Below are 27,708 nucleotides of genomic sequence, written 5' to 3'. Positions count from 1 at the left end.
CGCGCTGACGCCTTCTTTGGGTCACAGAACGCCACGCTGATGGGCCGCTTCTGCAAGGACGACGTGCCGCGGCTTTGCGACCATGGGCTGCTGCGGAATGGCAGCCACCTAGCTCGGCCCTGCAGCCTAGCCGAAAGCTACGTCTCCTCTGGACGGCGTCTTACCCTGGAACACGCGCTGCGCCAGGGCAGCGCCCTCTATCCCGTGGGGTTCGCGCTCCGCTATGAGTTCGTCGAAGAGCCGGCGCCTTGCGACCGCGTCTTCCGACCTGGACCTGGTCCTGGCGGCGCGTCCTTGACGTTTGGATCCCCTCGGAGCGTCTTCCTCTTTCAGCGCGGTGGGGCGCGCAATCTAAGCTGCGTCTACCGTTTCGAGCCGCGTGCTGAGCAGCGACTGGAGCTCTGGATCGTGCGGGCCTCTTTCGGGGGCCGGGCCTGCGCCACCCGGCTGGACCCACTGGTGGGCCGGTGGACCTGTCTACGCGAGGACCGCCATGAAGGCGTCGCCGAACTAGTCGTCGCCGAACTGCCCTGGGAGGGCGTGCGCCTGGGTCGTGCCTGCCTCTGCTCGAATCTCACCGAGCGGCTGCCGGTTAGACCCCTGGCTGCTGGCGCTGTCGAGGTGCGCTTCACCATCAGCCTGATGGCCGGCGGACAGGATTATCGGGACTTCTTCTTCGAGGGCGAGTATCGGTTCGTCGCAGCCGGTGGTGGAGCGGGAGGTGAAGGTAGGAATTAACCGAGACCACCAAAGTATCGATACTTTTATTTATTTTACATCTTAATTGACACTAACTTTTGCAAAGAGCAAGTGATGGTCGTGTAATCGGTTATCAAACGTCATGGATCCAGGAAGTTCCTGGTGGATACTTCGGTTTCTTTATAATCACATTACTGAAAGGACATAAGGAGCTTGTCATTTCGTACAATTCTCAGCATAATACAACACATACGCCGACATAATTGTAAACGCAGAGATGAGGGGGGAGACGTTTCACACCATTGTTGAAAGGTAGGCAGGGCTCCCTAGCGTTGTGGAGCTGCTTTCAAAGGGGCGAAATGTTCTCTATCGGTAAAAAAATGCGTCTGCAGATTTCAAATACAACATAGTATCGGTAGAATGAAGTTATCGTCTTTCCGCTTTTAGTGTCAGGGTCAACGTAGGGTGGGAAAGAGGACCACGAATACCAAATAAAGTTGTTATGCGTGGATGATTGATATTACGACACGGCATCGACGTATACCCTGTTTTACCGATCGCGAACGTTTAGCCCCTTTGATGGTAGTTCCAATTTTTACAGAGGTGTAAACACGGTAGCGGGCGCCAAGGGGCCATACCTCCCTTTTAAACAATGGCGTGAAACATCTCCCCGCTCATCTCTGGTAAACGCCGGTAACATGACGCGTTGTTTCAGATGGTATATCAATTAGAATAATTTGCTTTTACCGGTAATTATTCAATTCCTCAACGGATTTCTCTTCATTTTAAAAGAAAGAACGACAAGCCAACAAATGGGGAATAGGTGTGACTTACGTAGTTCGACCTTTTGCCCGTAAAAGGCGTTAACGCCTTTACAGATACCTTGCAAAGCAGTGACCGTTGGCATAACAGTAAGAATTAGTCAATCAAATTGCCGACAAACGATGCCATATTATGTTTTCTGCAATCTGATTGATTAGTCCCTCCTTTTATACTTGCCGTTATGCTGAAACGAGGTGTCTGTTAAGGCCTTTACACATGAAGTTGCATGTCCTTATTAACCCTTTCGTTACGAGCATCCACTATAGTCAGCACACATGCAACGACCTTTGTGTACGAGCACCGCCTTTAGTCGGTAACAAATTCTACCATATCTGCGGAGTATCTTTTGTTTATATTCACCCGTATTGCATTAATCATCCTAAATATACATTTTGAACATACATAACACAGTTTGACCATCAAGACCAGTAGGCCTATTCTCTAACTCGTAACGACAACTGTCGTTATCGTTACGTTACCGATGGTAGTCGCTTTGTTCTACCGACAGCTTAACGAATGGCGTTTTCTGTAACTGCTCCTAGCGACAGCCTATCGATACAAAACGAGCTAACGACATCGTTACGCAAGCGACAATGCCCTATTTGGCATAACTGTTTTCAACCAATGAAATTTCACGTTTTCTTAAGATAAGTTTGTGAACACTGAAAGATACAAAGGATGTGTTCTTTGCACTGCACGCCAGAAGGCGAACAGCTCCTAGTAGTTCTGATTAATTGTTTTTAAACCAGACTTCTACTGGGATAAAGCGTACGGAGGGATGCAGCTTCGCGTTACGTTGTTCTAAATGAGAATCGAGGACTTCCTTCGTTCGTTGTAAAAAGCAGAGTGTCCTTTTGGAGTCACGCAAGGACTCGCGGTGCCTCAGAAAAATGTTGCCGCGTTGTGGAAGGGATACAAATTTTTTTCTAACCTTTACGTGATTGGTTCGTTGGCGGAGATGCCCAAAAAAGTCGCCTCCCACGACTTCGGCAGCGAGGGTAGCAAAAGGGTAGCCAGGTCGAGTACGGCCTGACCATGCCTTTGTAAGATCCCGTACCGTCCAAGGGTATTTTTTATGGTCTTGTTTACCCAACCCTTCGCGAAAGTTCGGTTCCTTCGCATAAAGCGGAGAAAGTCAAAATTCCCAGGATGGTACGAGGTCTCGTGAAGTTATAACTATATACTCTAATTACTACACGGATTTTTCTTACGGACGTAACAGGATACAAATTAAAAATACTGGTTCACGGCAGCGAAGTTGAAATTTTTTCAATAGCTCTTTATTAAAAAGCAGTTTCAACACTACTTAATGCAATCTTTTCTTATATTAGTATTTGAAATAGTCTTTTATTTTCTTACGAATGCAACGACTAGCAGATGGTTGACTAACTATCAAGTTCATATTTGCAGCAACTGGATTTTAGTAGCTTCCATTAGCATAGAAATTAATTGCTACCAATACTTTTACTTCTGGTGATAAGCCATGAATTCTTTCTCTTTCCAATCGTGGACGCAGTGTATTGACAATATCCATAACAAGTTCTGGACTTAATCGGAAATGTTTTAAAAATTCATTGTAAGGAAGGTCAAATGGATTTTGTGCATCTCTTAGACGTCTCATCTCTATTCGTCTTTCTAATTGGCGTACTCGATTTTCTAATACTAGAAGTTCCCACTCGAGAAAATGTTCTGCCATTGTTTCTATAAAATAATAGAAAAACGGCACAGTTATTGAAAGTGCATACATACACGGTACATGTTACACAAATTATGTTAAGATGTATTGAGTAAACATAACCTCACTCTTAAACATTTGCATGCACACAAAGGTTATACATACCTTAGAATTTAGTGCTTCTATATTTCTTAACTTACTCAAAATTAATACCCACGTCAATAATTACAAAAGCTGAATTTGCTGTTTGGTTAAATTCATAAATTGCGTTTAATTAAAGTTTGTTGGTTGGGAGTCTCTGTATATATTTTAAATGTCACGATAGAACCAATGAGAGAAGAGGTTTTCTTGGATTCCCAGTGGTTAACGCTTCGACGTTACTCGTTACGTTCTTAGCGAGGGGTCTTGTAGGGCTCGATAAACTACCGATACCCATAACGACATTTGTCGCTACATTAACGACGTTTGTCGTATCAAGAAAGTTATAGAATAGATTTTGTCGTTACGGTGTCGCTTCGGTAGACTAACGATAACGATAGCTATCGTTACGAGTTAGAGAATAGGCCTACAGGTGAGAAGATCAGCTATTAGGATAACTTTTAATATTTAAAAAGTTCAAGGTTAGACTTTTATTTAGAAATTGAATAATGGAATAATACGACAAAACAGTTGTTATCTAGCACTTAGAAAAGTGTACATACAAAAGGCAGTCAAGGAGGCGTCATTCAGGTGGAATACGTAAGTTCGAACACCGAAGACTGCCGAAACGCAATGTGCACCCCAGTTGCGGTTGTCTGGCGGAACGGACTGCCGTAACAAAAGGGTTAACCACTTGCGCTACGATTTAATTTTCGGTTACCGTGCCGCGCTCTACAATATAACATGCGGTATAACATCCGTACAACATACCCTATCGATTCTGAATTATTTCCAAGATATCGATGACGCTACGCGATGTCGTGCACTCTGGAACTGTAGCTCGAATAATGAACGATCCAACTGTTAGCCGACGTGCCGGACACGTCGATTTTGTTTCTGCGACAAATGCCTAACGACGTGGTATACATGTCGCTGGCAGTTTTGGAACAAAAGCATCTCGACGTGCCTGGCACGTCTTTATAGCGCAAGTGGTTAATAAAGAGGATTCGTTTGTCCGCAGGTGGAGGGGCCGGGTGCTCGCGCGCGCGTCTCGAGGAGCGTCGTCTGCGTGGCACCAGCGGAGAGATCTCCTTGCGTGGTCCTCTGCCCGGATTGGCTGCCGTCGAGGAGGTGCTGGCCGAGTCGGAGGACCTCTCGGCCACGCGTTGCGTCGCCGAGCCCTGGCTCATCGAGCCCGAGGACCCTCGTGGCGGGTTCCTGTACCTAAGGACGGCCGGCTACGCCCTCGGGGCCGAGGCCGAGGGCTGCCCCACGTCGAACCGCATCGTCGTCTACTGGGCTGCCGACACGGCCGAGCGAACGGTCGTCTGCCCAGAGACCGGCGCGCGGCGCGCCGTCGACTTCTTCTCGCCCGGGTGGAACTTATCGGCCGGCGCCCCGGATGGCCAGGCCGTCCTGCACCGGCACGCCCGCAGCTTCGTCGTCGAGTTCCTGCAACGGGAGCCCGGCTTTCACGCCGTCACCTGGATGGCCATCTCGAGGCGGCGCGCGCCGCTGGCTGCTGCGCCCGGTCCCGAAGAGTGCCCTTACAGGTGGGTGCAGTTCTTTTAGCGTCGTCACCGTTTAAGGTGAAGTGGAACCCCTTCAAATCAGTCGATTCGAATACAACACTTTTTTTTAAGGATATTAGACCAAACTGTCCGAAACTTTGTCACATCACTCCTGATCATCTAAGAATTGTCCTGACACGTTCAACATTTGGATTTTTGGGAACAATTTTTTAACTTAGCCCAGACCGGAACCAAAATGGCGTCGAGCTCTCATATTTCGATCGATATACAATTATCAAAGGCTCTGATATGAGAATCGAAGGGGCCAGGACAATTTTACGACAATTTAGAACACTCCGGTAATCGATAAACTCGCATTTGAACGGGATAAAGGCAAAATAAAGTGTTGTATGCGCTTCTTTGCTAAAACGAAGGTAATACGAGGTCTCGGAGTGAAAATTTAATTGACCTGGAAATCACAGATGGCGCAGGGGGTCCCTCTCCAGTCAATTAGAGCCCCAGAAAGGGGCTCCTACTCCCATAAAATTGTACTGACCCTTTCGTTTCTCATATCAGAGCCTTCGATAATTGTATATTGATCGAAATATGCGAGCTCGACGCCATTTTGGTTCTGGCCTGGGCTGAGTTAAAAGATATTGTTAAAAATTCATATTTTGAACGTGCCAGGACAATTCTTAGATGATCAGGAGTGATGTGTCAAAGTTTCGGATAGTTTGGTCTAATACCCTTAAAAAAAAGTGTTGTATTCGAATCGACTGATTTGAAGGGGGTCTCACTTCACCTTAACTCTACCAATGTAAACCAGACTTATGTCCCCCTTCACCTGCCCATAGGTGCCCCGAGATCCAAGCGTGTATCAGCCCGGTTCTCTGGTGCGACGGCGTGCGCCATTGCCCCTCGGGCTTCGACGAGGACTCCGGGTGCTCGTACCGGTTCGGCGTGACGCTGCTGTACGTGGCCGTCGCCGCCGGGGCGCTCGGCGTCTTCCTCGTCCTCCTGCTGGCCACCGGCTGCCTCAAGTACTGCCTTTACCGGCACCGCGCGCGCAAGCGCAGGAAGCGGAAGGGCGTAGCCGTCGCCGTCGCCGTCGACGCGAACCATCACCACCACCACCATCTCCACCATCCGGCGACGCATCACCACCATCACCGCGACAACGGGCTGGCCGGCCGCTACGGCGACATGTACCTCGAGGCCCACGGCAAGGATGACGTCTGTTGACGGCACGCCGTCGCCGATTTCGAGACCTCCGTCTGAGGGCCGGCCTCGGCGTCGGCGTCGGCGTCGGCCGAGGCCATAGCCACCTAGGATGCTCAAGCGCGCCACCGGCAACGCCATCTGGCCGCGGCCGTAGGTTACTATACTCGTAAGGTATACATACCATGGCCGTAAGAATGTTTAGTCGAAGCCCAAGCCTGCTGGATTTGTCCCCAATGGACATGGGTCCTTTGAACGCCGGCACTGACTACGTTCCCATCGTATTTCCAAATCCGGGATTTATTGAGTTCGGTCCTGGTGATGGACATAGAAATAGAGGGACTGGGCTTTTGGTCGCGGAGTGGAAGCCGAAGCAGGGGGATGACACTGCCATGTGTTGGGGTGTAACGCTTTATGCACTACTGCCATCTTCGGTTGGAGTAAACCTTCTTCGCGAACTAAATTATTTGGCGGGCTATTCAAATTCATTTATTAATTTTCGGAATTTAAAAAATACTTGCAATGATCAAAACAGACGTTGCTTAAACTGACACACGCAAATGTAAGAAAACGGTATATTAAACATAAAAGAAGTAACAAAAGTGTCAGGGGCGCAACGCCTGTTTTAAATCACTGTAAGAACTGAAATAATTACATTAATCAGTAGTTAAAAAGTAAAATATTTATTAAGATAAAAATATTAATTATTATGAACGTATAAATATTTTTCGTTATACAAATTCTATACAAATTTAATTTTTGTTACAATCCATTTAATTATTACAATTGTTATAGTAAGAAACTACAAACTGTTCTTGATTTACACTTTTACTTACAAATTCACGTTCGCGATTTAATACCCGAGGTAATCGAAACTTGTAAAAATATTGCCACTAATCGAGGTTAGGTTCACTTTGGTTCACTTGTCCCGATTATTTTCATGCGCATCTACGCTGCGCCTCCTGGAGTCTCTTGCTATTGGTTAAAATATTTTTTTCTCTGTTGTTCTCTTTCTATTAGAGTGAGAAGTCACGACACTAGCGCAGTCTTTGCTTGGAGTAGGTGAACTAACTTCCGCGTTACCCTCCTCCCATAAGGAGTGTCACCCCTCTGGTTCAAGTCGAAGTGAGAGCTCGCGGCCATATTGGTATGGTCAAGTGCCGAACGTTAGAGAGTCAAATGAAGTATTAATTTAAACGTGATAAATTGAACTTTTTCAATTTCATTGTTTTCTACAGACCATTAATGATCCGGGTGGCTCGTAGTTGTAAGGAAAAACTGGGAAGGCGAAAAAATGGAAGCAAGTTGAACCGGTCGTTTCGTTTCGTACGTAACTTAAAAATTGGTTCTTTTTAAGGAGATGAGACAGCGAAAATAGGCCAATAATGGGATAAAATTCAAATGGTATTTGTGAAGAACCGAAACAACATACATACATTTCCTTTCTTGCAACGTTTTTATTGAAGTTTTGACTATTAATTTCAGTGGTTGAGGATTCAAAAATATTAATATTTAAGGGAGATACGGGAGGATAAAGAAGACCACGCGTCTCATGCCCTGCTCCTTCATTGCCACGATTCCGAGTGTCCGGTTAAAGTTTTCGACAATTCCCAAACGTCATTCTCTTCAGAGAATTTTCCTTCACAGACGGAATCTAAAATGTTGGAAAAACAAAAATTAAAAAATATCCGTTAAAATTTGAAAAATGTCGAAAAACGGGGTCCCTCTGCAGTCTATTAGAGCCCCAGAAGGCATGAATCCAGAGGATTTCCGGAGCTTTACTTTGATTTCTTTGTAATTATTGTACGAAAACGACAGCTGGAGGATGCCATTTAGTACAATAGCCAATATAATTCGACACAGCTGTCAATTTAAAAACCAACGTCGGCAACGTAGGCATTTAGAAAAATCTTCTTTATCGACGTCGATCAAGTTCCTCGACGTGTTTCACTTTACCTTAATGCAATGAAGACTTGCGATTTACTAAATCCGAACCCGATAAATCCCGGATCTTGGGGTGCGATGGAGCCGTGGTCAATATAGTCGCCCAAATAGTCCGTGTACACCTGAGACTTACTCTCTGTGCTCGAATAGACAAGGAGGGAACAAAAAAGGCAGGAAGGCGGCCATATTGCTTTGTGAAGATTCAGGCATCCCAATTGGCTAAGATTTAATTATCATTTTACAAGCGACGAGTAAGAGACTGTGCGAACTGCGGTAAAGAGTCAGCGTAAATAGCGAGCGAAATGCAGATACATTAACTTGTAGTGTAAAAAAACTGTAAAAATTGTTTTGCGCAGGGGATTAGCGAGAAAAATGAAATTAGATAAAAACTGGAAATATAGACGCGACCAGCCACGGATAAAAGCGCGCTTTTATATTTTTATTTTCCTTGCCTAATTACCTACCCATTAATTAAATATAAATTTATTATCCGTTGTAAATATAATAGTAGAATAAAATTACAACTCATTTGTCATAAAAGGTCTTCGAAATTGCGCCTTGTTAGGAAATCGGTCAATCGGGAGGGTGAAATGTTCTTTAAGGAATATGGTCGCTGTAATGTTCGTCATGAAGTAGTATAATAAGACATACCGCCAATCGTCGTTTTCACAGAATGTCTACATTTCCATCGCACTCCTAAATCCGGGATTTATCAAGTCCAGACCCAGTAAATCCAAATTTAAGTGTCGATCGAGATGCTTATGATCAAATCTGCGCAATTGTTAATGACTACGTCTCCATCGTTCCCCTAAATCCGGGATTTATCGAGTCTAGATCCAGTAAATCCGAATTTAAGGGTCGATCGAAACGCTCAGAATCGAATTTGTGTATTTATTAATACGATGGAGATATGCAATTTACTGAATCTGAATTCCATAAATCCCGGATTTAGAAGGAGGATGGAGACGTAGTTTCTATGTCTCCATCGTACTAGAAATCCGGAATTTATCGAGTCCGGACTCAGTAAATCCAAATTTAATTGTCGATCGAGGTGCTTATGATCGAGTCTGCATAATTGTTAGTAACTACGTCTACATCGTACCCCTAAATCCGGAATTTATCGAGTCTGGGCCCTGTAAATCCGAATTTAAGGGTCGATCGAGACGCTCAGGATCGAATCTGTGTATTTATTAATACGATGGAGATATACAATTTACTGAATCTGAATTCCATAAATCCCGGATTTAGAAGGAGGATGGAGACGTAGTTACTATGTTTCCATCGTACTAGAAATCTGAAATTTATCGAGTTCAGACTCAGTAAATCCAAATTTAAGTGTTGATCGAGATGCTTATGATCGAGCCTGCATAATTGTTAATAACTACGTCTCCATTGTTCCCCTAAATCCGGGATTTATCGAGTCTGGCCGTAGTAAATCCGAATTTAAGGGTCGATCGAGACGCTCAGGATCGAATTTGTGTTTTTATTAATACGATGGAGATCGCAATTTACTGAATCTGAATTCCATAAATCACGGATTTAGAAGGAGGATGGAGACGTAGTTACTATGTCTCCATCGTGCTAGAAATCCGGAATTTATCGAGTCCGGACTTAGTAAATCCAAATTTAAGTGTCGATCGAGATGCTTATGATCGAGCCTGCATAATTGTTAATAACTACGTCTACATCGTACCCCTAAATCCGGAATTTATCTCGTCTGGGCCCAGTAAATCCGAATATAAGTGGCGATCGAGATGCTTATGATCAAATCTGTGCAATTGTTAATGACTACGTCTCCATCGTTCCCCTAAATCCGGGATTTATCGAGTCTAGATCCAGTAAATCCAAATTTAAAGGTCGATCGAGGTGCTTATAATCGAGTCTGCATAATTGTTAATGACTACGTCTACATCGTTCCCTTAAATCCGGGATTTATCGAGTCCAGATCCAGTAAATCCGAATTTAAGGGTCGATCGAGACGCTCAGGATCGAATTTGTGTATTTATTAATACGATGGAGATATGCAATTTACTGAATCTGAATTCCATAAATCCCGGATTTAGGAGTACGATGGAAACATGCGATTTACTGGATCCAGATTCGATAAATCTCGGATTGAGGAGTACGATGGAGATATAAGGTTTGTTCGCGTTGACTGAACTTTCTACACTCGAGGGTAACGAGGGTACTACACTTTTCTTGAAAAGTGCAGAAGGGTAGATACACTTTCGTCGACGTCCCGAACGCCAGCAACCTCACGAATGTCCAAGATGACCGATTTAGTAGAGCGGTACGCGATTTTGAGGTTATCCGTATCGGACGATGACGAATACGAAAATGTAATGCTTCCTCCAGCCTTCCTTCTTGGGCTGTCTTGGTTTTCTTCAAATCCTACAATTCGTTCTATTACCTTGTAATTGTAGAAGATGAAAATTCCTTTCACGAATTTCAGGTATCGAGGATCAATAAGGGTGAGAATGTTATTGCAGTAGAATGAAAAGCAATTTAACTACAACAGGGAAAAATGATAGTTTAGTTCATTCCAACCGCGGTTACGTAGTAATACATAATTATTGTAAATTGTTTCAAACATTACGTACAAAACTATCACGCTAAATCGTTCTATACACGAAGAAGATGGATTAATAATTCCTTCTATTTATATTACGTTGAGACGTTAGCATAAATTTTGTATTTTCCTGTTTGTTGGTCTTTTCAATTTTCAAATTTGCCGCCAAATTCGCGGACTACCCTTCTTGCCCTCGCTCGGGATCGAGGGTAGAAAGTGTAGAGAAAGTGTACCCTCGGGGTAGATGCCCTCGCAAAACGAACAACGGCGCTGTGTCACTTTTCGTAAAAGTGTAGAAAGTGTAGGCAAAACTAAGAAACCTATAATCAACACATTGCGCCGAATCTCCTTATGCTACTTCGTGATTTTCGCATTCCGACGTGCAAGCGTCCTCCCTTCGCCTAAGCCGAGACTTTGGGCTCCGTCCATATATTCTTACGTCCATGATACATACTACTTAGGTTTGATATCGACGCGGGAGGCTTGACTGGGAAGTAGCTCGATCAATGTATAGTTGACTACCCTTAGACTTAGCTCCGGGAGCCGGACGCGCTCCGGCTGGCCTCCGAATCAAAGAGGCCTTGATTCAACGACGTTTTTAAGCAAGTATTACCGCGCGTTAACACCATGTACTGTAATCCCGTGTTTATAATTTTAATAAAATATCACCGCGTTAAAGGAGCCGAGAGAGCGCATCGGAGGGTCGTGGTGGAGCTCCCAGGAGACGCCGGTTACGCCTAAGCCATTTCTTTGGATTTCGGCTCTTTTACTAACAAGGAAGGTACCTGAGGTGTCCCCCTCCGATTTTCTTCATTTTTCAATATGTTATAGAGGATTAAAACCTAAGGGACCCGTGTTTTTTTTTTATTGGCGGATAAACACTTTTAGGGGGTGAAATCAGGCTTCAATGTTGGCCGTGCAAGGGAGTGAGTTGGCTGTTTCATATAGAAGTACTCGACCGATTTTCATGAAACAACCGTCAAAATGTAGGGAATGAAGAATTATGAAACATGCATTTGGAATTTTCCGAAAAAATTCATTTTTAAGGGGTGAGTCACCCCTTTGAATACTTCTTTTACCCCTTAAGCGAACAGTAATTGCTCTATCCAAATGAAACTTGGTTAATTTATAGACCAGAACAATACAAAAACAGTTTCATTTGGATAGAACAATTACTACTCGCGGAAGGGGTAAAGGAAGTATTCAAAGGGGTGGCTCACCCCTTAAAAATGAATTTTTTCGGAAAATTCCAAATGCATGTTTCATAATTCTTCATTTCCTACATTTTGACGGTTGTTTCATGAATATCAGTCGAGTGCTTCTATATGAAACAGCCAACTCACCCCCGTGTTTTTTTTTATTGGCGGATAAACACTTTTAGGGGTGAAATCAGGCTTCAATGTTGGCCGTGCAAGGGGGTGAGTTGGCTGTTTCATATAGAAGCACTCGACCGATTTTCATGAAACAACCGTCAAAATGTAGGGAATGAAGAATTATGAAACATACATTTGGAACTTTTCGAAACAATTCATTTTTAAGGGGTGAGCCACCCCTTTGAATACTTCTTTTACCCCTTACGCGAGTAGTAATTCTAACGATGCGAGCGCTACTTGCGGAAAATTAGAGAACTCCGATCCTACGTGACCAATACATTTCCTACCGACATAAATTACCTAACATGCTTTTAATTTTGCAATCAAGGTACGCAAAGCGAAACGATAATCTGCAGATAACATACAGAATGTGACTTTATATCGTGATAAAGACTAGCGGACCCGCTGGCAGAGGATAACTTTTAATTGCAAAATTTCATCGAGGCGCTCCGAGTACTAGATCAGGAAAAATCTGAACATCTTCGACCCCTAAGCGGGGTTCGATTTCAATACATGGCGTTGGATGTCCTCATACTACTTCGTGGTCAATGGTATATAGATCAGTGGAATCAGAGTTCAGCGGGAAATGTTTCACGCCACTGTTTGAAAGAGAGGCACGGGCCCCTGGCGCCCTCTACACTCTTTACCCCTCTGTAAAAATTGGAACTACTTTCAAAGGGGCGAAATCTTCGTGATCGGTAAAACAGGGTATACGTGGGCGCCGCGTCGTAATCTCGATCATCCACGCATAACAACCTTATTTGGTATTCGTAGTCTTCTTTTCCAACCTACGTTGACCCTGAAACAAAAAACGAAAAGGCGATAACTTCATTCTATCGATACTGTGCTGTATTTGAAATGTACAGACGCGTTTTTCTTTACCGATAGAGAACATTTCGCCCCTTTGAAAGCAGTTCCACGGCATTAGGGAGCCATGCCTCGCTGATGATGGTGCATTCAGAGGAGACAACTGTTGAGTGATCGGTTAGCGCTCATCTGCTGAATGGGTACGTCCACTCAACATGTTTGCTGATCGGACCAATCAGATCGCATTTTCAGCAGAAATCGCAACATGTTCCCAACTCATCGGTAACCGCTTTTCTCCTCTGAATGCACCCAATGGCGTGAAACGTCTTCCCGCTAGAGTTCTCTGTAACATTAAATTGTTGGTTTAAATTATTATTCTCGGTAACGGTATTAAATTAAAATTCTCGGTAACATTAAATTGGAGAAGGTAACTGTGAAACATACCGTAAGTTACCGGGAACATTGAGAATTTAAGAGAACGTTAATTTCGTTATTTATACTTTAGGTTTCTTCGTTTAAATAACTTTTTTTTTTTCAATCAACTTCAAAGTTCAAGCTAAAGAGTAATAATTACTATTAGAAAATATTGATTTTAGGGTCGTATTTAATTCCAGCTAAAAATATTCACGTATGTACAAATTCACGGAAAATTCCATGTCATTTGTTTCAAACGAACTGATATTTCATTCTGCGACGAAGCGAATGGGAGGTTTTGATTGGCTATGGAGAACGTACAACGGAAATTCCCCTCTACGATGTTTCTCTATAGCTAATCGAAACCTCTCGTTCGCTCTGTTGAAAAATTCAAATTCTCATAATTTCTCGATGAAAAAGGCTTTGGAGAAATTACCGATAAATTACCGGGAATTTCTCTTCGTTTCTGACGTAACTTACTGGATTTAGAACTCTACTTCCCGCTCGTCTCTGGTGGAAAAAGAAAGATGGAAGAAAGATGGCGGAACCACGTTCCTCTTTTGTTTTCCGGATCTCGGCCGCATGTATTTGTCAGGGACTTACTTGTCATGCGGTAAGTTCTCCTTCGCGCTTCCAAGAAGAGAGGCTTAGTCGTTCTATGCTCATGCTGGCCAGGAAGAAGCTCGTTTCGAATGTCGAAGCCGGCGACTCGCCCGAGGGGAACCTCGTCCCCCGGACTGCTGCAAGACGAAGAGGACGCCGAAGTCGCGTGGGAAATCATCCGCAAGCGATTCCCCAAAGCTGCGGTCGTGCTCTGTGAGATGGAAAATGTCGTTGAACGGGCTGACAATCTTCTCCGGCGACTCGGGACCCCAACAGAAGGTGATACCTCTCCTCTGGTGATTCTTAAGGTGATATGAAAGATACTGAGAAATTTCATCGACGTCATTACAATTTTTTTTATCGATTTTACGAATTCATCTGTACCCTTTTTGGTGGGAAGGCCATTTTGAATACTCAACTGGTAACATGAGCTGGGGCGTCATGTTACCGACATTTATATTTTCGTTGAAGTCTGTTACACTCTACGTTGATAATTATACGAAATGAAGAGTACCGTATGTCATTTCGGTAAAATAATGATAAAGAGATCGATGTAAAAGTGACGAAATCCCGTGGATTCATAATTCTTCATACTCTCATGGACCAACGACGCCATCTGTGAGACAAGCCAGCATTCTCTTGCAATGGTTCGTGAAAGTGTTATTTATCATGGACTAGAACCAACATAACGTCGTTCCTGCACGTTATTGATGTTATACGCTTTTTGAAGGCCTAAGATATTCCAAAATCGAAAATGAAGAATTTCATAACCTAGCTCGAGCAATATAGAATACTACAAAAATAGAATTTTACAAAATCAGATGAGAAAATATGGAAAATACTGTCACGAACGGTTGCAAGAGAATGCTGGCATGTCTTGTGGGTATCACGGGTCTTTAGAGCAAACATTTAGTCGCAGTTTAAGATCATAGATGGCGCCAGTGATCCACTAGAGTATCAAAAATCGTGGATCCAGGGAATTTCGACAGTTTTACTTCGATCTCTTTATACAGGGTCTAAAAAGTGGGGGTCTCTTTCATACAAGTTCCAAATTTCCTGGCACGTTTCAACTCGGCGCAATTTTAGGTCGTCTGTTAACACTTTGGGCACCATCTTCGCGCACACTTTTCGCATGGGCAAATTGTTTGTCACATTCTTGTGAACGGTACTTTTTCGAATGTTTAATATCTATGCCATTAAACGAACGCTCAAACGACGGTCTGAGTTTACAAGTTTAAATAACATGCGTTACATTTTCGTCGGTGGTGGTCGTTAGTTAATGGCCGTCTAGCGCGGGCTTCATCGCTAACCTCTCCACGGCCTTCTAAAAAGGCCTTGTACCACTGGTGGACTTGACGATCCGACAAACAATCATCATCAAAGGATCAATCGAAATATACCCGTATACCACCTACATTCATTGTTTACAACCGATGTATAAATGTTTATTGGCAAAAAGCAAAAAACACGTATTTCTTCATTTTTTATGAGTAATCATATCGCGTAAGTGGAACTTAAATAGGAGTGCTTGTTTATTAGATATTACAAAAAAATGTCGCTTAAAGGGTAGTTCACCTCCTTGGGGGGGTGTAGCATTGCTGGACAATATTGTGTTTTCACCGTCCTTATACAGAATACGTTTATACCAAGTTTCGTCGAAATCATTGCTTCTACGAAAATTGTTATAAAAGTCGAATTTTCCCCAAACTGTGGGGGGTTGTTTCACCCCTTAAATGTGGACCATTGCAGATATAAAAAAACACGTGTCTCTTAGATTTTTGTGTTCTTCAACATATATGAAAACCAATAAGATCAGGGGCGGACACTTGGGAATGTTTCCTTGTCAGTATTCAAAATGGCGCTACCACCGAAAACGGGATAGACGAATTTTATTTCATCGACGTCGATGAAATTTCTCGGCGCCCTTCATATAACTTTAATTAGTTAACAGTGATCTTGACAAGAAAACGTCTTACCCAATTTCGCGTTCAACAGAAGAATCTAATGTGGACACTGCAACGTTGGAAGATGGAAATTCGCAGGTTAGGGAAGAATCCATCGAGGCGTCCATGTTATCCAGCACGGAGTATTGCATGGCTGGCGAGGGAAACGATGTGAGGACACTATTACTTTTAATCGTAATTGTTGGGATTTTAGTTAAATAAGAGGGAATTTTATTTGAGACAAGTAGCCTTACAGCAATTCCACGCGGGAAGGAAGAACGGGGGGGGGGGCACACATGTAAACCGGAAGGAGCGAAAGTCAAGCGCCCGCTTCGAGATTAAAAATGGCGCCCGGCGCGAAATTCAAATGCGGAGTAAAACCACGTTGCCACGTAGCATGTGCAATAGTAATTTTGAAACATTAAAAAACAGCAATAAGTGGTTCCACCATCGACGTATCCTAATAAACACGAATTAATACAATATACTTTTAGAAGTAGTATACAATTTTCCCTTAATGTACGCAGTGCTTTTTTTTACGCCAATCTGTTTTTCACGCGGTAAATTATAACACAATTTACGCGGCGAAAAAATATATTTTCCTAGAAGCTTTATATAAAAGTCCTTTTTGGTAGTTAAATTGTGTTGAGGTGAAGCGAAACACGTCGAAAAATTTGATCGACGTCGATAAAAAGCCGTCGATAAAAAGCGGTGGAAGTCATCGTCCCCACTTTGATGGTGAACACCGTTAAAGACCACCCATTACGCGTTCGTCTCCCTCACCCGAGCGAGAAGTACGTTTTGGTTACATCCCACCGAATTCGATGCTAGTGCCATCTAGCGGTGGAAGTCATCGTCCCCAGTTTGATGGTAAACGCCGTTAAACACCACCCATTACGCGTTCGTCTCCCTCATCCGAGCGAGAAAGTACGTTTTGGTTACCTCCCACCGAATTCAATGCTAATGCCATCTAGTGGTGGAAGTCATCGTTCTTACTTTGGTGGTGAGCGCCGTTAAACACCACCCATTACGCGTTGCGTCTCCCTCATCCGAGCGAGAAAATATGTTTTGGTTACCTCCCACCGAATTCGATGCTAATGCCATCTAGCGGTGGAAGTCATCGTCCCCACTTTGGTGGTCAACACCGTTAAACACCACCCATTATGCGTTGCGTCTCCCTCATCCGAGCGAGAAAGTACGTTTTGGTTACCTCCCACCGAATTCAATGCTAATGCCATCTAGTGGTGGAAGTCATCGTTCTTACTTTGGTGGTAAACACCATTTAGCGCAGCACCATAGATACAGTTCCCATTGGCAAGGTTACATTTACCATTCCATATGGTCAGTTTCACCATTTGCGTGATGTCACTTACCACGGTATTTTAACAATGTCGGTAGATTAATTGTAACAAAATTATTTTTTTCTGGGCATTTATTCTACATCCATGGGTCTCATCCACGCGCTTCAAGGTGTTCTTAGAAGACGCCGCAAACGAAACCGCCGTCAGCAGCGTCCAAGCGGAGTTATCTGGAGAAGATTTGGACTTTGTCGACTCAAAGTTGAGTCGTTCGTCCTCGACCAATGCCTGGAATGTCGAGGAGAATAATGCCGAAGAAATGGTCACTCCGCGATCGACCGACTTCTCTGGAAATGAGTTCAACGTGGGACTCTCTACGGAAAATGTGTCACTTGGTACGGCAAACACTCTGTTAATTTTGTACGTTTCCCTGAATTTAAGGTGAAGTGAAACACGTCGAGGAACTTGATCGACGTCGATAAAGAGATTTTTGTAAAAACCTACGTTGCCGACGTTCGTTTTTATATCGACAGCTGGGTCGAATTATGTTGGGTATTGTTCCAAATGGCATCTCCCAGCTGTTGTTTTCGTACAATAATTATAAAGAAATCGAAGTAAAACTTCAGAAATTCTGTGGATTCATGGTTTCTAAGGCCCTAATTAGCTGCAGAGTGACCCCCTGCGCCATCTGTGATTTTCAGGTCAATTAAATTTTCACTCCGAGACCTTGTATTCCCATCGTTTTAGCATAGAAGCGCATACGACACTTTTTTTACCTTTGTCCCGTTCAAATGCGAGTTTATCGACTACCAGAGTGTTCTAAATTGTCGTAAAATTGTCCTGACCCTTTCGATTCTCATATCAGAGCCTTCGATAACTGTATATCGATCGAAATATGAGAGCTCGACGCCATTTTGGTTCTGGTCTGGGCTGAGTTAAAACATTTTGTTTAAAGATCCTAATTTTGAATGTGTCAGGACAATTCTTAGGTGATCAGGAGTGATGTGTCAAAGTTTCGGACGGTTTGGTCTAATACTCTTAAAAAAAAGTGTTGTATTCCAATCGAGTGATTTGAAGGGGGTTTCACTTCACCTTAAGGTGACTCGAAAGACGTTAAGAAATTTAAACGACGTCGATAAATTAAAATTTATCTGTACCCTTTTTGGTGGTAATGCCATTTTGCATATTTAAGTGGTAATGTAAGTCGGTGCGTCCCGTTACCGACATTCCTATATATGTTGGACTTTTACAGTGTACGTTGACAATTATATGAAATCAAGCATTTCATATGTCATTTCGGTAAAGTAATGATAATGAGATCGACGTAAAACTGTTGAAATCCCATGGATTCGCGATTTCTTGTTTGAACTCTAATGGACCACTGGCGCCATCTATGGCGTTCAGCTACAACTAAACTTTTCCTTCAAAGACATGCTTTACCGACGAGACAAGCCTCTTGCAATCGTTGGTGAAAGTATTTTCCATATTTTCCCATATGACTCTGCAACATTCCATTTCTATGGTATTCTAAATTAATCGAGCTACACCCTGAAATTTTTCGGTTTCGATTCTACACCTCCAAGAAGCGAAAAACATCCAACACGTGCACGGACCACGCCGCGTTGGTTCTAGTCCATGATAAATAAACAAAATTTTTTATAAAAAATGAAATTTCACGAGATTCAGAACCTAAGTTAGAGCCTCCATATACACATGGTAAAAATTTGAAACGAGTCGGTAAACCAAATTCGGAGAACACTTTCAGGAACGATTGCATGAGGAAGCTAGCTTGCCCCGTGGGTAACAGGTGTTCTAAGAGCAAAAATTTAGTTCCCGCTAAACGTCACAGATGGCGACATTGGTCCTAAACAGTCGTTAGAATAACAAATTCATGGGATTTCGAGTTTTACATCGATATTTTTATCATTACTTTACTGAAGTGACATGTGGGACATTTAGTATAATTCTCAACAGACTGTAAAAGATTTCAATATAAATATAAATGTCGATAACGTGAGGCGCCAGCTTATGTTACCACTTGAGTATTCAAAACGGCATTACCACCAAAAAGGGTATAGATGAATTTTATTTAATCGACGTCGATAACTTGCATGTACATTGTTAATAATGTATATGCAATAATAATGGATCTTTCTTAGACGACGGCGTTGGCGATTGCGCAGAATCGACGTTTGTTTCAACTTCGAAGAAGATCGTGGACATACGGGACAAAGAGGAAGAAGTTTCAAACATTTCGCAGAAAAACGACGATGAACTCAAAAAGAAGTTATCCATTTCTGGAAATGAGTCGCGTGAAGATCTGCTCGAGAAACCCGACCAGGAGAAAAAGAGCGAATCTTTGAAAAAATCATCTGCAAATTGCCCGACTGAACAAGAATCAAATGCAATGGAGAATCCCGCTGGGTTAGAAGAGTCTTTGTTCATCTCAAGGACTCAGGTATCCGACGAATATCATTTTCAGGTTTACATAGAAAAACATAAGTTGAAGAAATCCGTTCCATTGGTTTTTAACACGTTAAGGTGAAGTGAAACACGCCGAGGAACTTGATCGACGTCGATAAAGAAGTTTTTTCTAAATGCCTACGTTGCCGACGTTCGTTTTTATATCGACAGCTGGGTCGAATTATATCGGGTATTGTACCAAATGGCATACTCCACCTGTCGTTTTGGTACAATAATTATAAAGAATTTTATATCGACAGCTGGGTCGAATTATATCGGGTATTGTACCAAATGGCATACTCCACCTGTCGTTTTGGTACAATAATTATAAAGAAATCGAAGTGAAACTCCAGAAATCCTCTGGATTCATGCTTTCTGGGGCCCTAATTGGCTGCAGAGGGACACCTTGCGCCATCTGTGATTTCCAGGTCAATTAAATTTTCACTCCGAGACCTCGTATTACCATCGTTTTAGCAAAGAAGCGCATACAACACTTTTTTTGCCTTTATCCATTCAAATGCGAGTTTATCCATTACCAGAGTGTTCTAAATTGTCGTAAAATTGTCCTGACCCTTTCGATTCTCATATCAGAGTCTTCGATAATTGTATATCGATCGAAATATGAGAGCTCGGCGCCATTTTGGTTCTGATCTGGACTGAGTTAAAAAATTTTTTTGAAAAATCCATATTTTTAATGTGCCAGGACAATTTTTAGATGATCAGGAGTGATGTGTCAAAGTTTCGGACAGTTTGGTCTAATACCCTTAAAAAAAAGTGTTGTATTGGAATCGACTGATTTGATGGATATTTCACTTCACCTTAAGAGGATATCAAAGGCGCTAAGAAATTTAATCGACGTCGATAAAGTAACGAGTCGATAAAGTACGAACCGAAGGGTTTTATATGTCATTTCGGTAAAGTAATGATAAAAAGGTTGATATAAAACTACTGAGATCCCAAGAATTCATGACTGTTTATATTTTGACCAACCAACGTCGCCATCTGTGACGTTCAGCTGCAACTAAATTTTTGGTCTAAAAACACGTATTACAGTAAGTTCCAGGATTTTTTGACACCCGTTTGGTTGGCAGGAAACGTTTGAAATTTTGACGGAATATTTGTGTGTGTGTGTGTGTGTGTGTGTGTGTGTGTGTGTGTGTGTGTGTGTGTGTGTGTGTGTGTGTGTGTGTGTGAATGCGATCTACAGATCGCATTTAATCCATTTAATTATTACAATTATTATAGTAAGAAACTACAAACTGTTCTTGATTTACACTTTTACTCGCAAACTCACGTTCGCGATTTAATACCCGAGGTAATCGAAACTTGTAAAAAATTGCCACTAATCGAGGTTAGGTTCACTTTGGTTCACTTGTCCCGACTATTTTCATGCGCATCTACGCTGCGCCTCCTGGAGTCTCTTGCTATTGGTTAGAATATTTTGTTCTCTGTTGTTCTCTTTCTATTAGAGTAAGAAGTCACGACACTAGCGCAGTCTTTGCGTGGAGTAGGTGAACTAACTTCCGCGTTACACTCCTCCCATAAGGAGTGCCACCCCCTGTGACTGACCTAGCGATGAATGCGCGCGCATAGGGATTTTACAGAGCTTGCACTACGCTCAAACAAATATTCCCTCAAAATTTCAAAAGTTTCCCGCGAAGCAAACGGATTTAAAAAAATAGTGGAACTTACTTCTGAGACACCCTTTGCATATTACATGACGTATTATACTTACCCAACCCTGGTGCTGTCGATTTCTTTTACTTGGTGTGAGATTCGATCCGCTCCCTGAATAATATTTTCCCGACATATCTCGACTACATTTTCATTCTCGAAATTAGGGGAGTGGAGATAAGACCGATCCGGGACCCCTGCGTCTTCCTCTAAGTATCCTCGAGGAGTTTGGTGCAACTTGTAAGAAGGAAATCGAATTCAAGAAGGCACTTAACCAATCCAAGAGACCTGTCTTCAAGTGCCTCTTCGCGGGATGTACAGGTTTGAACGTTCATCCTTCACTTCCCTCTCATAAATTCCCTCGAAACGCTAAGTTGAAGTGAAACCCCCCTTAAGGTGAAGTGAAACCCCCTTCACATCAGTCGATTCCAATACAACACTTTTTTTTAAGGGTATTAGACCAAACTGTCCGAAACTTTGACACGTCACTCCTGATCATCTAAGAATTGTCCTGACACATTCAAAATTTGGATTTTAAAAAAAAATTGTTAGCTCAACCCAGACCAGTACCAAAATGGCGGCGAGCTCTTATATTTCGATCAATATACAATTATCGAAGGCTCTGATATGAGAAACGAAAGGGGCAGGACAATTTTACGACAATTTAGAACACTCTGGCAGTCAATAAATTCGCATTTGAACGGGATAAAGGCAAAAAAAGTGTTGTTTGCGCTTGTATGCCAAAACGATGATAATACGAGGTCTCGGAGTGAAAATTTAATTGACCTGAAAATCACAGATGGCGCAGGGAGTCCCTCTGCAGCCAATTGGGGCCCCAGAAACCACGAATCCAGAGGATTTCTGGAGTTTTACTTCGATTTCTTGATATTTATTGTACGAAAACGACAGGTGGAGTATGCCATTTGGTACAATATCCAAAATAATTCGACCCAACTGTGAATATAAAATCGAACGTCGGCATATTTCGATCAATATACAATTATCGAAGGCTCTGATATGAGAAACAAAAGGGTCAGGACAATTTTACGACAATTTATAACACTCTGGTAATCGATAAACTCGCATGTGAACGGGATAATGGCAAAACAAGTGTTGTACGCGCTTCTATGCCAAAACGATGGGAATACGAGGTCTCGGAGTGAAAATTGAATTGACCTGGAAATCACAGATGGCGCAGGGAGTCCCTCCGCAGTCAATTAGGGCCCCAGAAAGCACGAATCCAGAGGATTTCTGGAGTTTTACTTTGATTTCTTGATATTTATTGTACGAAAACGACAGGTGGAGGATGCTATTTGGTACAATACCCAATATAATTCGCCCCAGTTGTCAATATAAAATCGAACGTCGGCATCGTAGGCATTTAGAAAACTCTTCTTTATCGACGTCGATCAAGTTCCTCGACGTGTTTCACTTCACCTTAAATCCGTCGACTCGAATAAAACACTTTTTCTATAAGGGTATAGGGTCAAACAATCTGAAACTTTGACACACAACTCATAAGCACCTAGGAATTATCCTGACACATGTTTATAAATTATAAAATATAATATCGATACATACCAAAAATCTGTCGCTCGAGATACTTAGCAAAGATTACACAAAAACATTTATAAGGTATTCTGTGCTACTAGGGAAAGCTTCATGAACGATTGACCTTACGAATGGCAGTTTCGCATCCCAATATGAGAGCTGGACGCCATTTTGGTTCTGGTCTGGGCTACGTTCAAAAATTGTTTCCGAAAATACAAATTTTGAATGTGTCAGGACAATTCTTAGATGATCAGGAGTGATGTGTCAAAGTTTCGGACACTTTGATGGGTATTATTAGACCCTTAAAAAAAGTGTTGTATTCGAATCGACTGATTTGAAGGGGGTTTCATTTCACCTTAATAAAATTAAATATTTTCAATAACAAATAGACCATGTCTATGGTTTTTCTCCTTTTAGTCGAAGCGTGTGGTAATTCGGAATCGATCACGAAAAATGAAGCTGCAGCGAGGATGCTGAAGTTTCTGGCGGGGAAACAAATGGACGACGAGAGCATCCCGGGAATTCCTCCTTTCGCAATCGAACAGTAAGCCGTCATAACTTCGTTAAATCGAATTGATTAGCTACATCCACACACGTAACGATAAGTCGTAGCGATTTGTAATTTGTGCAGTTAAGGTGAAGTGAAACATCCTTCAAATCAGTCGATTCGAATAAAACACTTTTTTTTAAGGATAAAAAACCAAACTGTCCGAAACTTTGACACATCACTCCTGATCATCTAAGAATTGTCCTGCCACATTGAAAATTAGGATTTTTCAAACAAATCTTTTAACTCAGCCCAGACAAGAACCAAAATGGCGTCGAGCTCTCATATTTCGATCAATATACAATTATCGAGGGCTCTGATATGAGAATCGAAAGGGTCAGGACAATTTTACGACAATTTAGAACACTCTGGTAATCGTTAAACTCGCATTTGAACGGGATAAGGGCAAAAAAAGTGTTGTATGCGCTTCTATGCTAAAACGATGGTAATACGAGGTCTCAGAGTGAAGATTTAATTGATCTGGAAATCACAGATGGCGCAGGGGGTCCCTCTGCGGTCAATTAGGGCCCCAGAAAGCAAGAATCCAGAGGATTTCTGGAGTTTTACTTCGATTTCTTTATATTTATTGTACGAAAACGACAGCTGGAGGATGCCATTTGGTACAATACCCAATATAATTCGCCCCAGCTGTCAACATAAAAACGAACGTCGGCAACATAGGCATTTAGGAAAATCTTCTTTATCGACGTCGACCAAGTTCCTCGACGTGTTTCGCTTCACCTTAACTAACCGTTCCCGTAGCGTCTCATTTCACATAGGAAGGGATCTCCAATGAGTTTAGTATCTCATCTACATGAGCATTAGTCAAAAAGGTCTTACAAGGAAACATTCCCAAGTGTCCGCCCCCGATCTTATTGATTTCCATATATGTTGAAGAACACAAAAATCTAAGAGACACGTGTTTTTTTATATCTGCAATGGTCCACATTTAAGGGGTGAAACAACCCCCCAAAGTTTGGGGAAAATTCGATTTTTATAACAATTTTTGTAGAAGCAATGGAGGGATTTCGACGAAACTTGGTATAAACGTATTCTGTATAAGGACGGTGAAAACACAATATTGTCCAGCAATGCTACACCCCCCCCAAGGAGGTGAACTACCCTTCAAGCGACATTTTTTTGTAATATCTATTAAACAAGCATTCCTACTTAAGTCCCACTTACGCGATGTGATTACTCACAATAAATGAAGAAATACGTGTTTTTTGCTTTTTACCAATAAACATTTATACATCGGTTGTAAACAATGAATGTAGGTGGTATACGGGTATATTTCGACTAGCTATATTGGATTATATCGTAACCAATTCATTGTACATAAATCTTGTGAACGTGCTTATTCCTCAAAATGTCCTTGGTTTTCATAGCATGCAATTATTTATAAATAAATTTAAAAAAAAGTTTAAGAGACTAAAATAGTTTCGCAACAGATCCGATGACGCAGTTATCACCCGTTTCCAACTACTAATACAATCTCCTTGGTGAAAAGGTAAAATTGGTCACGATATAACCCAATAAAGCTACTCGGAATATACCCGTATACCACCTACATTCATTGTTTACAACCGATGTGTAAATGTTTATTGGTAAAAAGCAAAAAACACGGATTCTTCATTTTTTGTGAGCAATCACATCGCGTAAGTGGAACTTAAATAGGAGTGCTTGTTTATTAGATACTACAAAAAAATGTCGCCTGAAGGGTAGTTCACCCCCTTGGGGGGGTGTAGCATTGTTGGACAATATTGTGTTTTCACCGTCCTTATACGGAATATGTTTATACCAAGTTTCGTCGAAATCCCTCCACTGCTTATACGAAAATTGTTATAAAAATCGAATTTTCCCCAAACTTTGGGGGGTTGTTTCACCCCTTAAATGTGGACCATTGCAGATATAAAAAAAACACGTGTCTTTTAGATTTTTGTGTTCTTCAACATATATGGAAATCAATAAGATCGGGGGCGGACACTTGGGAATGTTTCCTTGTCAGTGTATAAGATCACTTCTTGGACTTTTCGAATATTTCAATAGGATGACGGAGATTGTTAGTTTCATGGAGGAAACGTCAGATACTCCTGTAAGAGAGTTGTACAAACTTTGTTTGAAAAACCGAGTCAAGGAGCCGGTTTATACAATCCAGAAGGAAACTGTTCCCGTGGGATTTCGAGTCACCTGTCAGGCTTTGCAGCTCACGGCCGAAGGTAATTCTTTGACTTTCATCTTCCTATATTATAAACAAACCACCTAACTAAGGTGAAGTGAAATCCCTTTCAAATCAGTCGATTCAAATACAACACTTTTTTTAAAGGGTATTACACCAAACTGTCCGAAACTTTGACACATCCTGATCATCTAAGAATTGTCCTGACGCATTCAAAATTTGGATTTTTGGAAACAATTTTTGAACGTAGCCCAGACCAGAACCAAAATGGCGTCCAGCTCTCATATTTCGATCGATATACAATTATCGAAGGCTCTGATATGAGAAACGAAAGGATCAGGACAGTTTTAGGACAATTTAGAACACTCTGGTAACCGATAAACTCGCATTTCAACGGGATAAAGGCAAAAAAAGTGTTGTATGCGCTTCTATGCTAAAACGATGGTAATACGAGGTCTCGGAGGGAATCTTTAATTGACCTGGAAATCACAGATGGCGCAGGGGATCCCTCCGCAGTCAATTAGGGCCCCAGAAAGCATGAATCCAGAGGATTTCTGGAGTTTTATTTCGATTTCTAGGTATTTATTGTACGAAAACGACAGCTGGAGTATGCCATTTGGTACAATATTCAATATAATTCGACACAGCGGTCAATATAAAAACGAACATCGGCAACGTAGGCATTTAGAAGAATCTTCTTTATCGACGTTGATCAAATTACTCGACGTGTTTCACTTCACCTTAAAGGTTAAAGATATTCGTTTAAAATCTTACTCCTTATTTAGCACACGGCAAGAGAGAAGTCTCCGCCAGGAATTCGGCAGCAAGCAGTCTTCTCGAAAAGTACAAAAAGCTGCAAGAAGCGTGACAAAGTATACTGATTTTATCAGTTGCGGAGCCTAAAAACTTTCTCAATGGGAAGATAAATCCGAAGGTTACTCTTCGAAATGACGTTCACTATTACACATTTATTAACGGCGTTCACCACCAAAGTGGAGACGATGACTTCCACCGCTAGATGGCGTTAGCATCGAATTCGGTGGGAGGTAACCAAAACGTACTTTCTCGCTCGGATGAGGGAGACGCGACGCACAATGGGCGGAGTTTAGTAACGGGCGAAAATGTGTGGGTATTTTGCACGTATAGGACTCACACAACGGCTAGACGCCTCTGGACTAGGCGCCGAAACGTGGGTGACCCCCGGCCGCCCGAACCCGCCAGGTGGTATTAGGTCCCTACCTAACGTTTTATTTTAAGTAATATTAAGAAAGAGATTAAGCAACGCGTTCGTGCTCCAAAGCGCTCTTGGAGACATGCTCTCCCTCGTTCCTATCTCCCCTTTGTTTATCCGAGTACTTCCGCACCCCAAACTAGATAACAGCCCTGGGAAACGTCAAACATCCAGAATCTCTGGAAAAGACACTTTCCAACTGTTTCCCCTTCGACCTGTCCCCAAGCCAATCACATGAGACATTTCCCTCCTCGATCTTAAAAACCCACCAATAAGCATCCTCCTCCGCGCCTAGGAACATCCTAGGTCAGTATAAAAAGGCCCGCTCAGAAGGGCTCGCTCTCTGATCTATCTAAGTTTGAACCGTCTCCATTCTGTAACCTGCGTGCGAGACACCTGTAACTCTCGGCGAACGCTAGTCCCCTTGAGTTGACCGAGTCTACGAGTCGTTCCTGTAAAACCGAGAGGCAATCGAAAATAAAGTATCTTCGTTACTTTACTCGACGAGGTCTTTGGCTGGTTTCAACCATCTGGAAGCGAATCCCCAAAAACATACCCACGAGGCCAGGTCCGATCGTCACCCTCGGGTAATCGCCATCACCGCTCCCGAGTAAACGATCCCCGACCTAACAGTGGACGCTCCGCCCAGAGTCGGCAACGGTTGGTAAGGAATGCCCAAATTCCTCGCGGGAAATTCGAAAATCCTGCAAAACGTGCTCCACGGGAACAACGATTTTGAGCGTATTTCTCAACCGATCGAGCTCAACGAGTGCTCGTTTTAAAGATAAAACGTTGACGTGTGTTTATGTGGGAGCGATTTTCGATCGAGCACCTCCTTCCTAGTTAAAAGGGCATTGAAATTATGTCGTTGCACTTTTTTATATGAAAATGACCACTTATCGAAAATCGCTCCCATATAAACACAGGTCAACGTTTCATCTTCGATATGAGCACTCGTTAAGCTCGATCGGTTTAGTAATACGTTCGGAATCGTTGTCCCCGTGAGGCCCTGCAAAATCGCTAGAGTGGTGAGCGCCCTTAAATATATG

General features: G+C 42.5%; 1 protein-coding gene across 1 annotated transcript in view; it reads left to right on the top strand.

The window, feature by feature from the left end:
- The window catches only part of LOC105694316, a 38,548-nt gene extending 12,252 nt beyond the window's left edge, over positions 1-26,296 (top strand). The window contains exons 7-15 of the mRNA XM_023432939.1: positions 28-721; positions 4,362-4,887; positions 5,700-6,078; positions 17,115-17,409; positions 19,174-19,472; positions 21,319-21,472; positions 23,120-23,246; positions 25,299-25,468; positions 26,214-26,296. Of these exons, the coding sequence (XP_023288707.1) occupies positions 28-721; positions 4,362-4,887; positions 5,700-6,078; positions 17,115-17,409; positions 19,174-19,472; positions 21,319-21,472; positions 23,120-23,246; positions 25,299-25,468; positions 26,214-26,296 (2,727 nt within the window). The remainder of the gene's footprint in view (positions 1-27; positions 722-4,361; positions 4,888-5,699; positions 6,079-17,114; positions 17,410-19,173; positions 19,473-21,318; positions 21,473-23,119; positions 23,247-25,298; positions 25,469-26,213) is intronic.
- The last annotated feature ends 1,412 nt before the right edge of the window (positions 26,297-27,708 follow it).

The sequence above is a fragment of the Orussus abietinus genome, unplaced genomic scaffold (genome assembly GCF_000612105.2).
Source record: "Orussus abietinus isolate OABI.00-Male unplaced genomic scaffold, Oabi_2.0 scaffold327, whole genome shotgun sequence".
Lineage (NCBI taxonomy): Eukaryota > Metazoa > Arthropoda > Insecta > Hymenoptera > Orussidae > Orussus > Orussus abietinus.
This window is presented reverse-complemented; position numbering and strand designations above follow the sequence as displayed.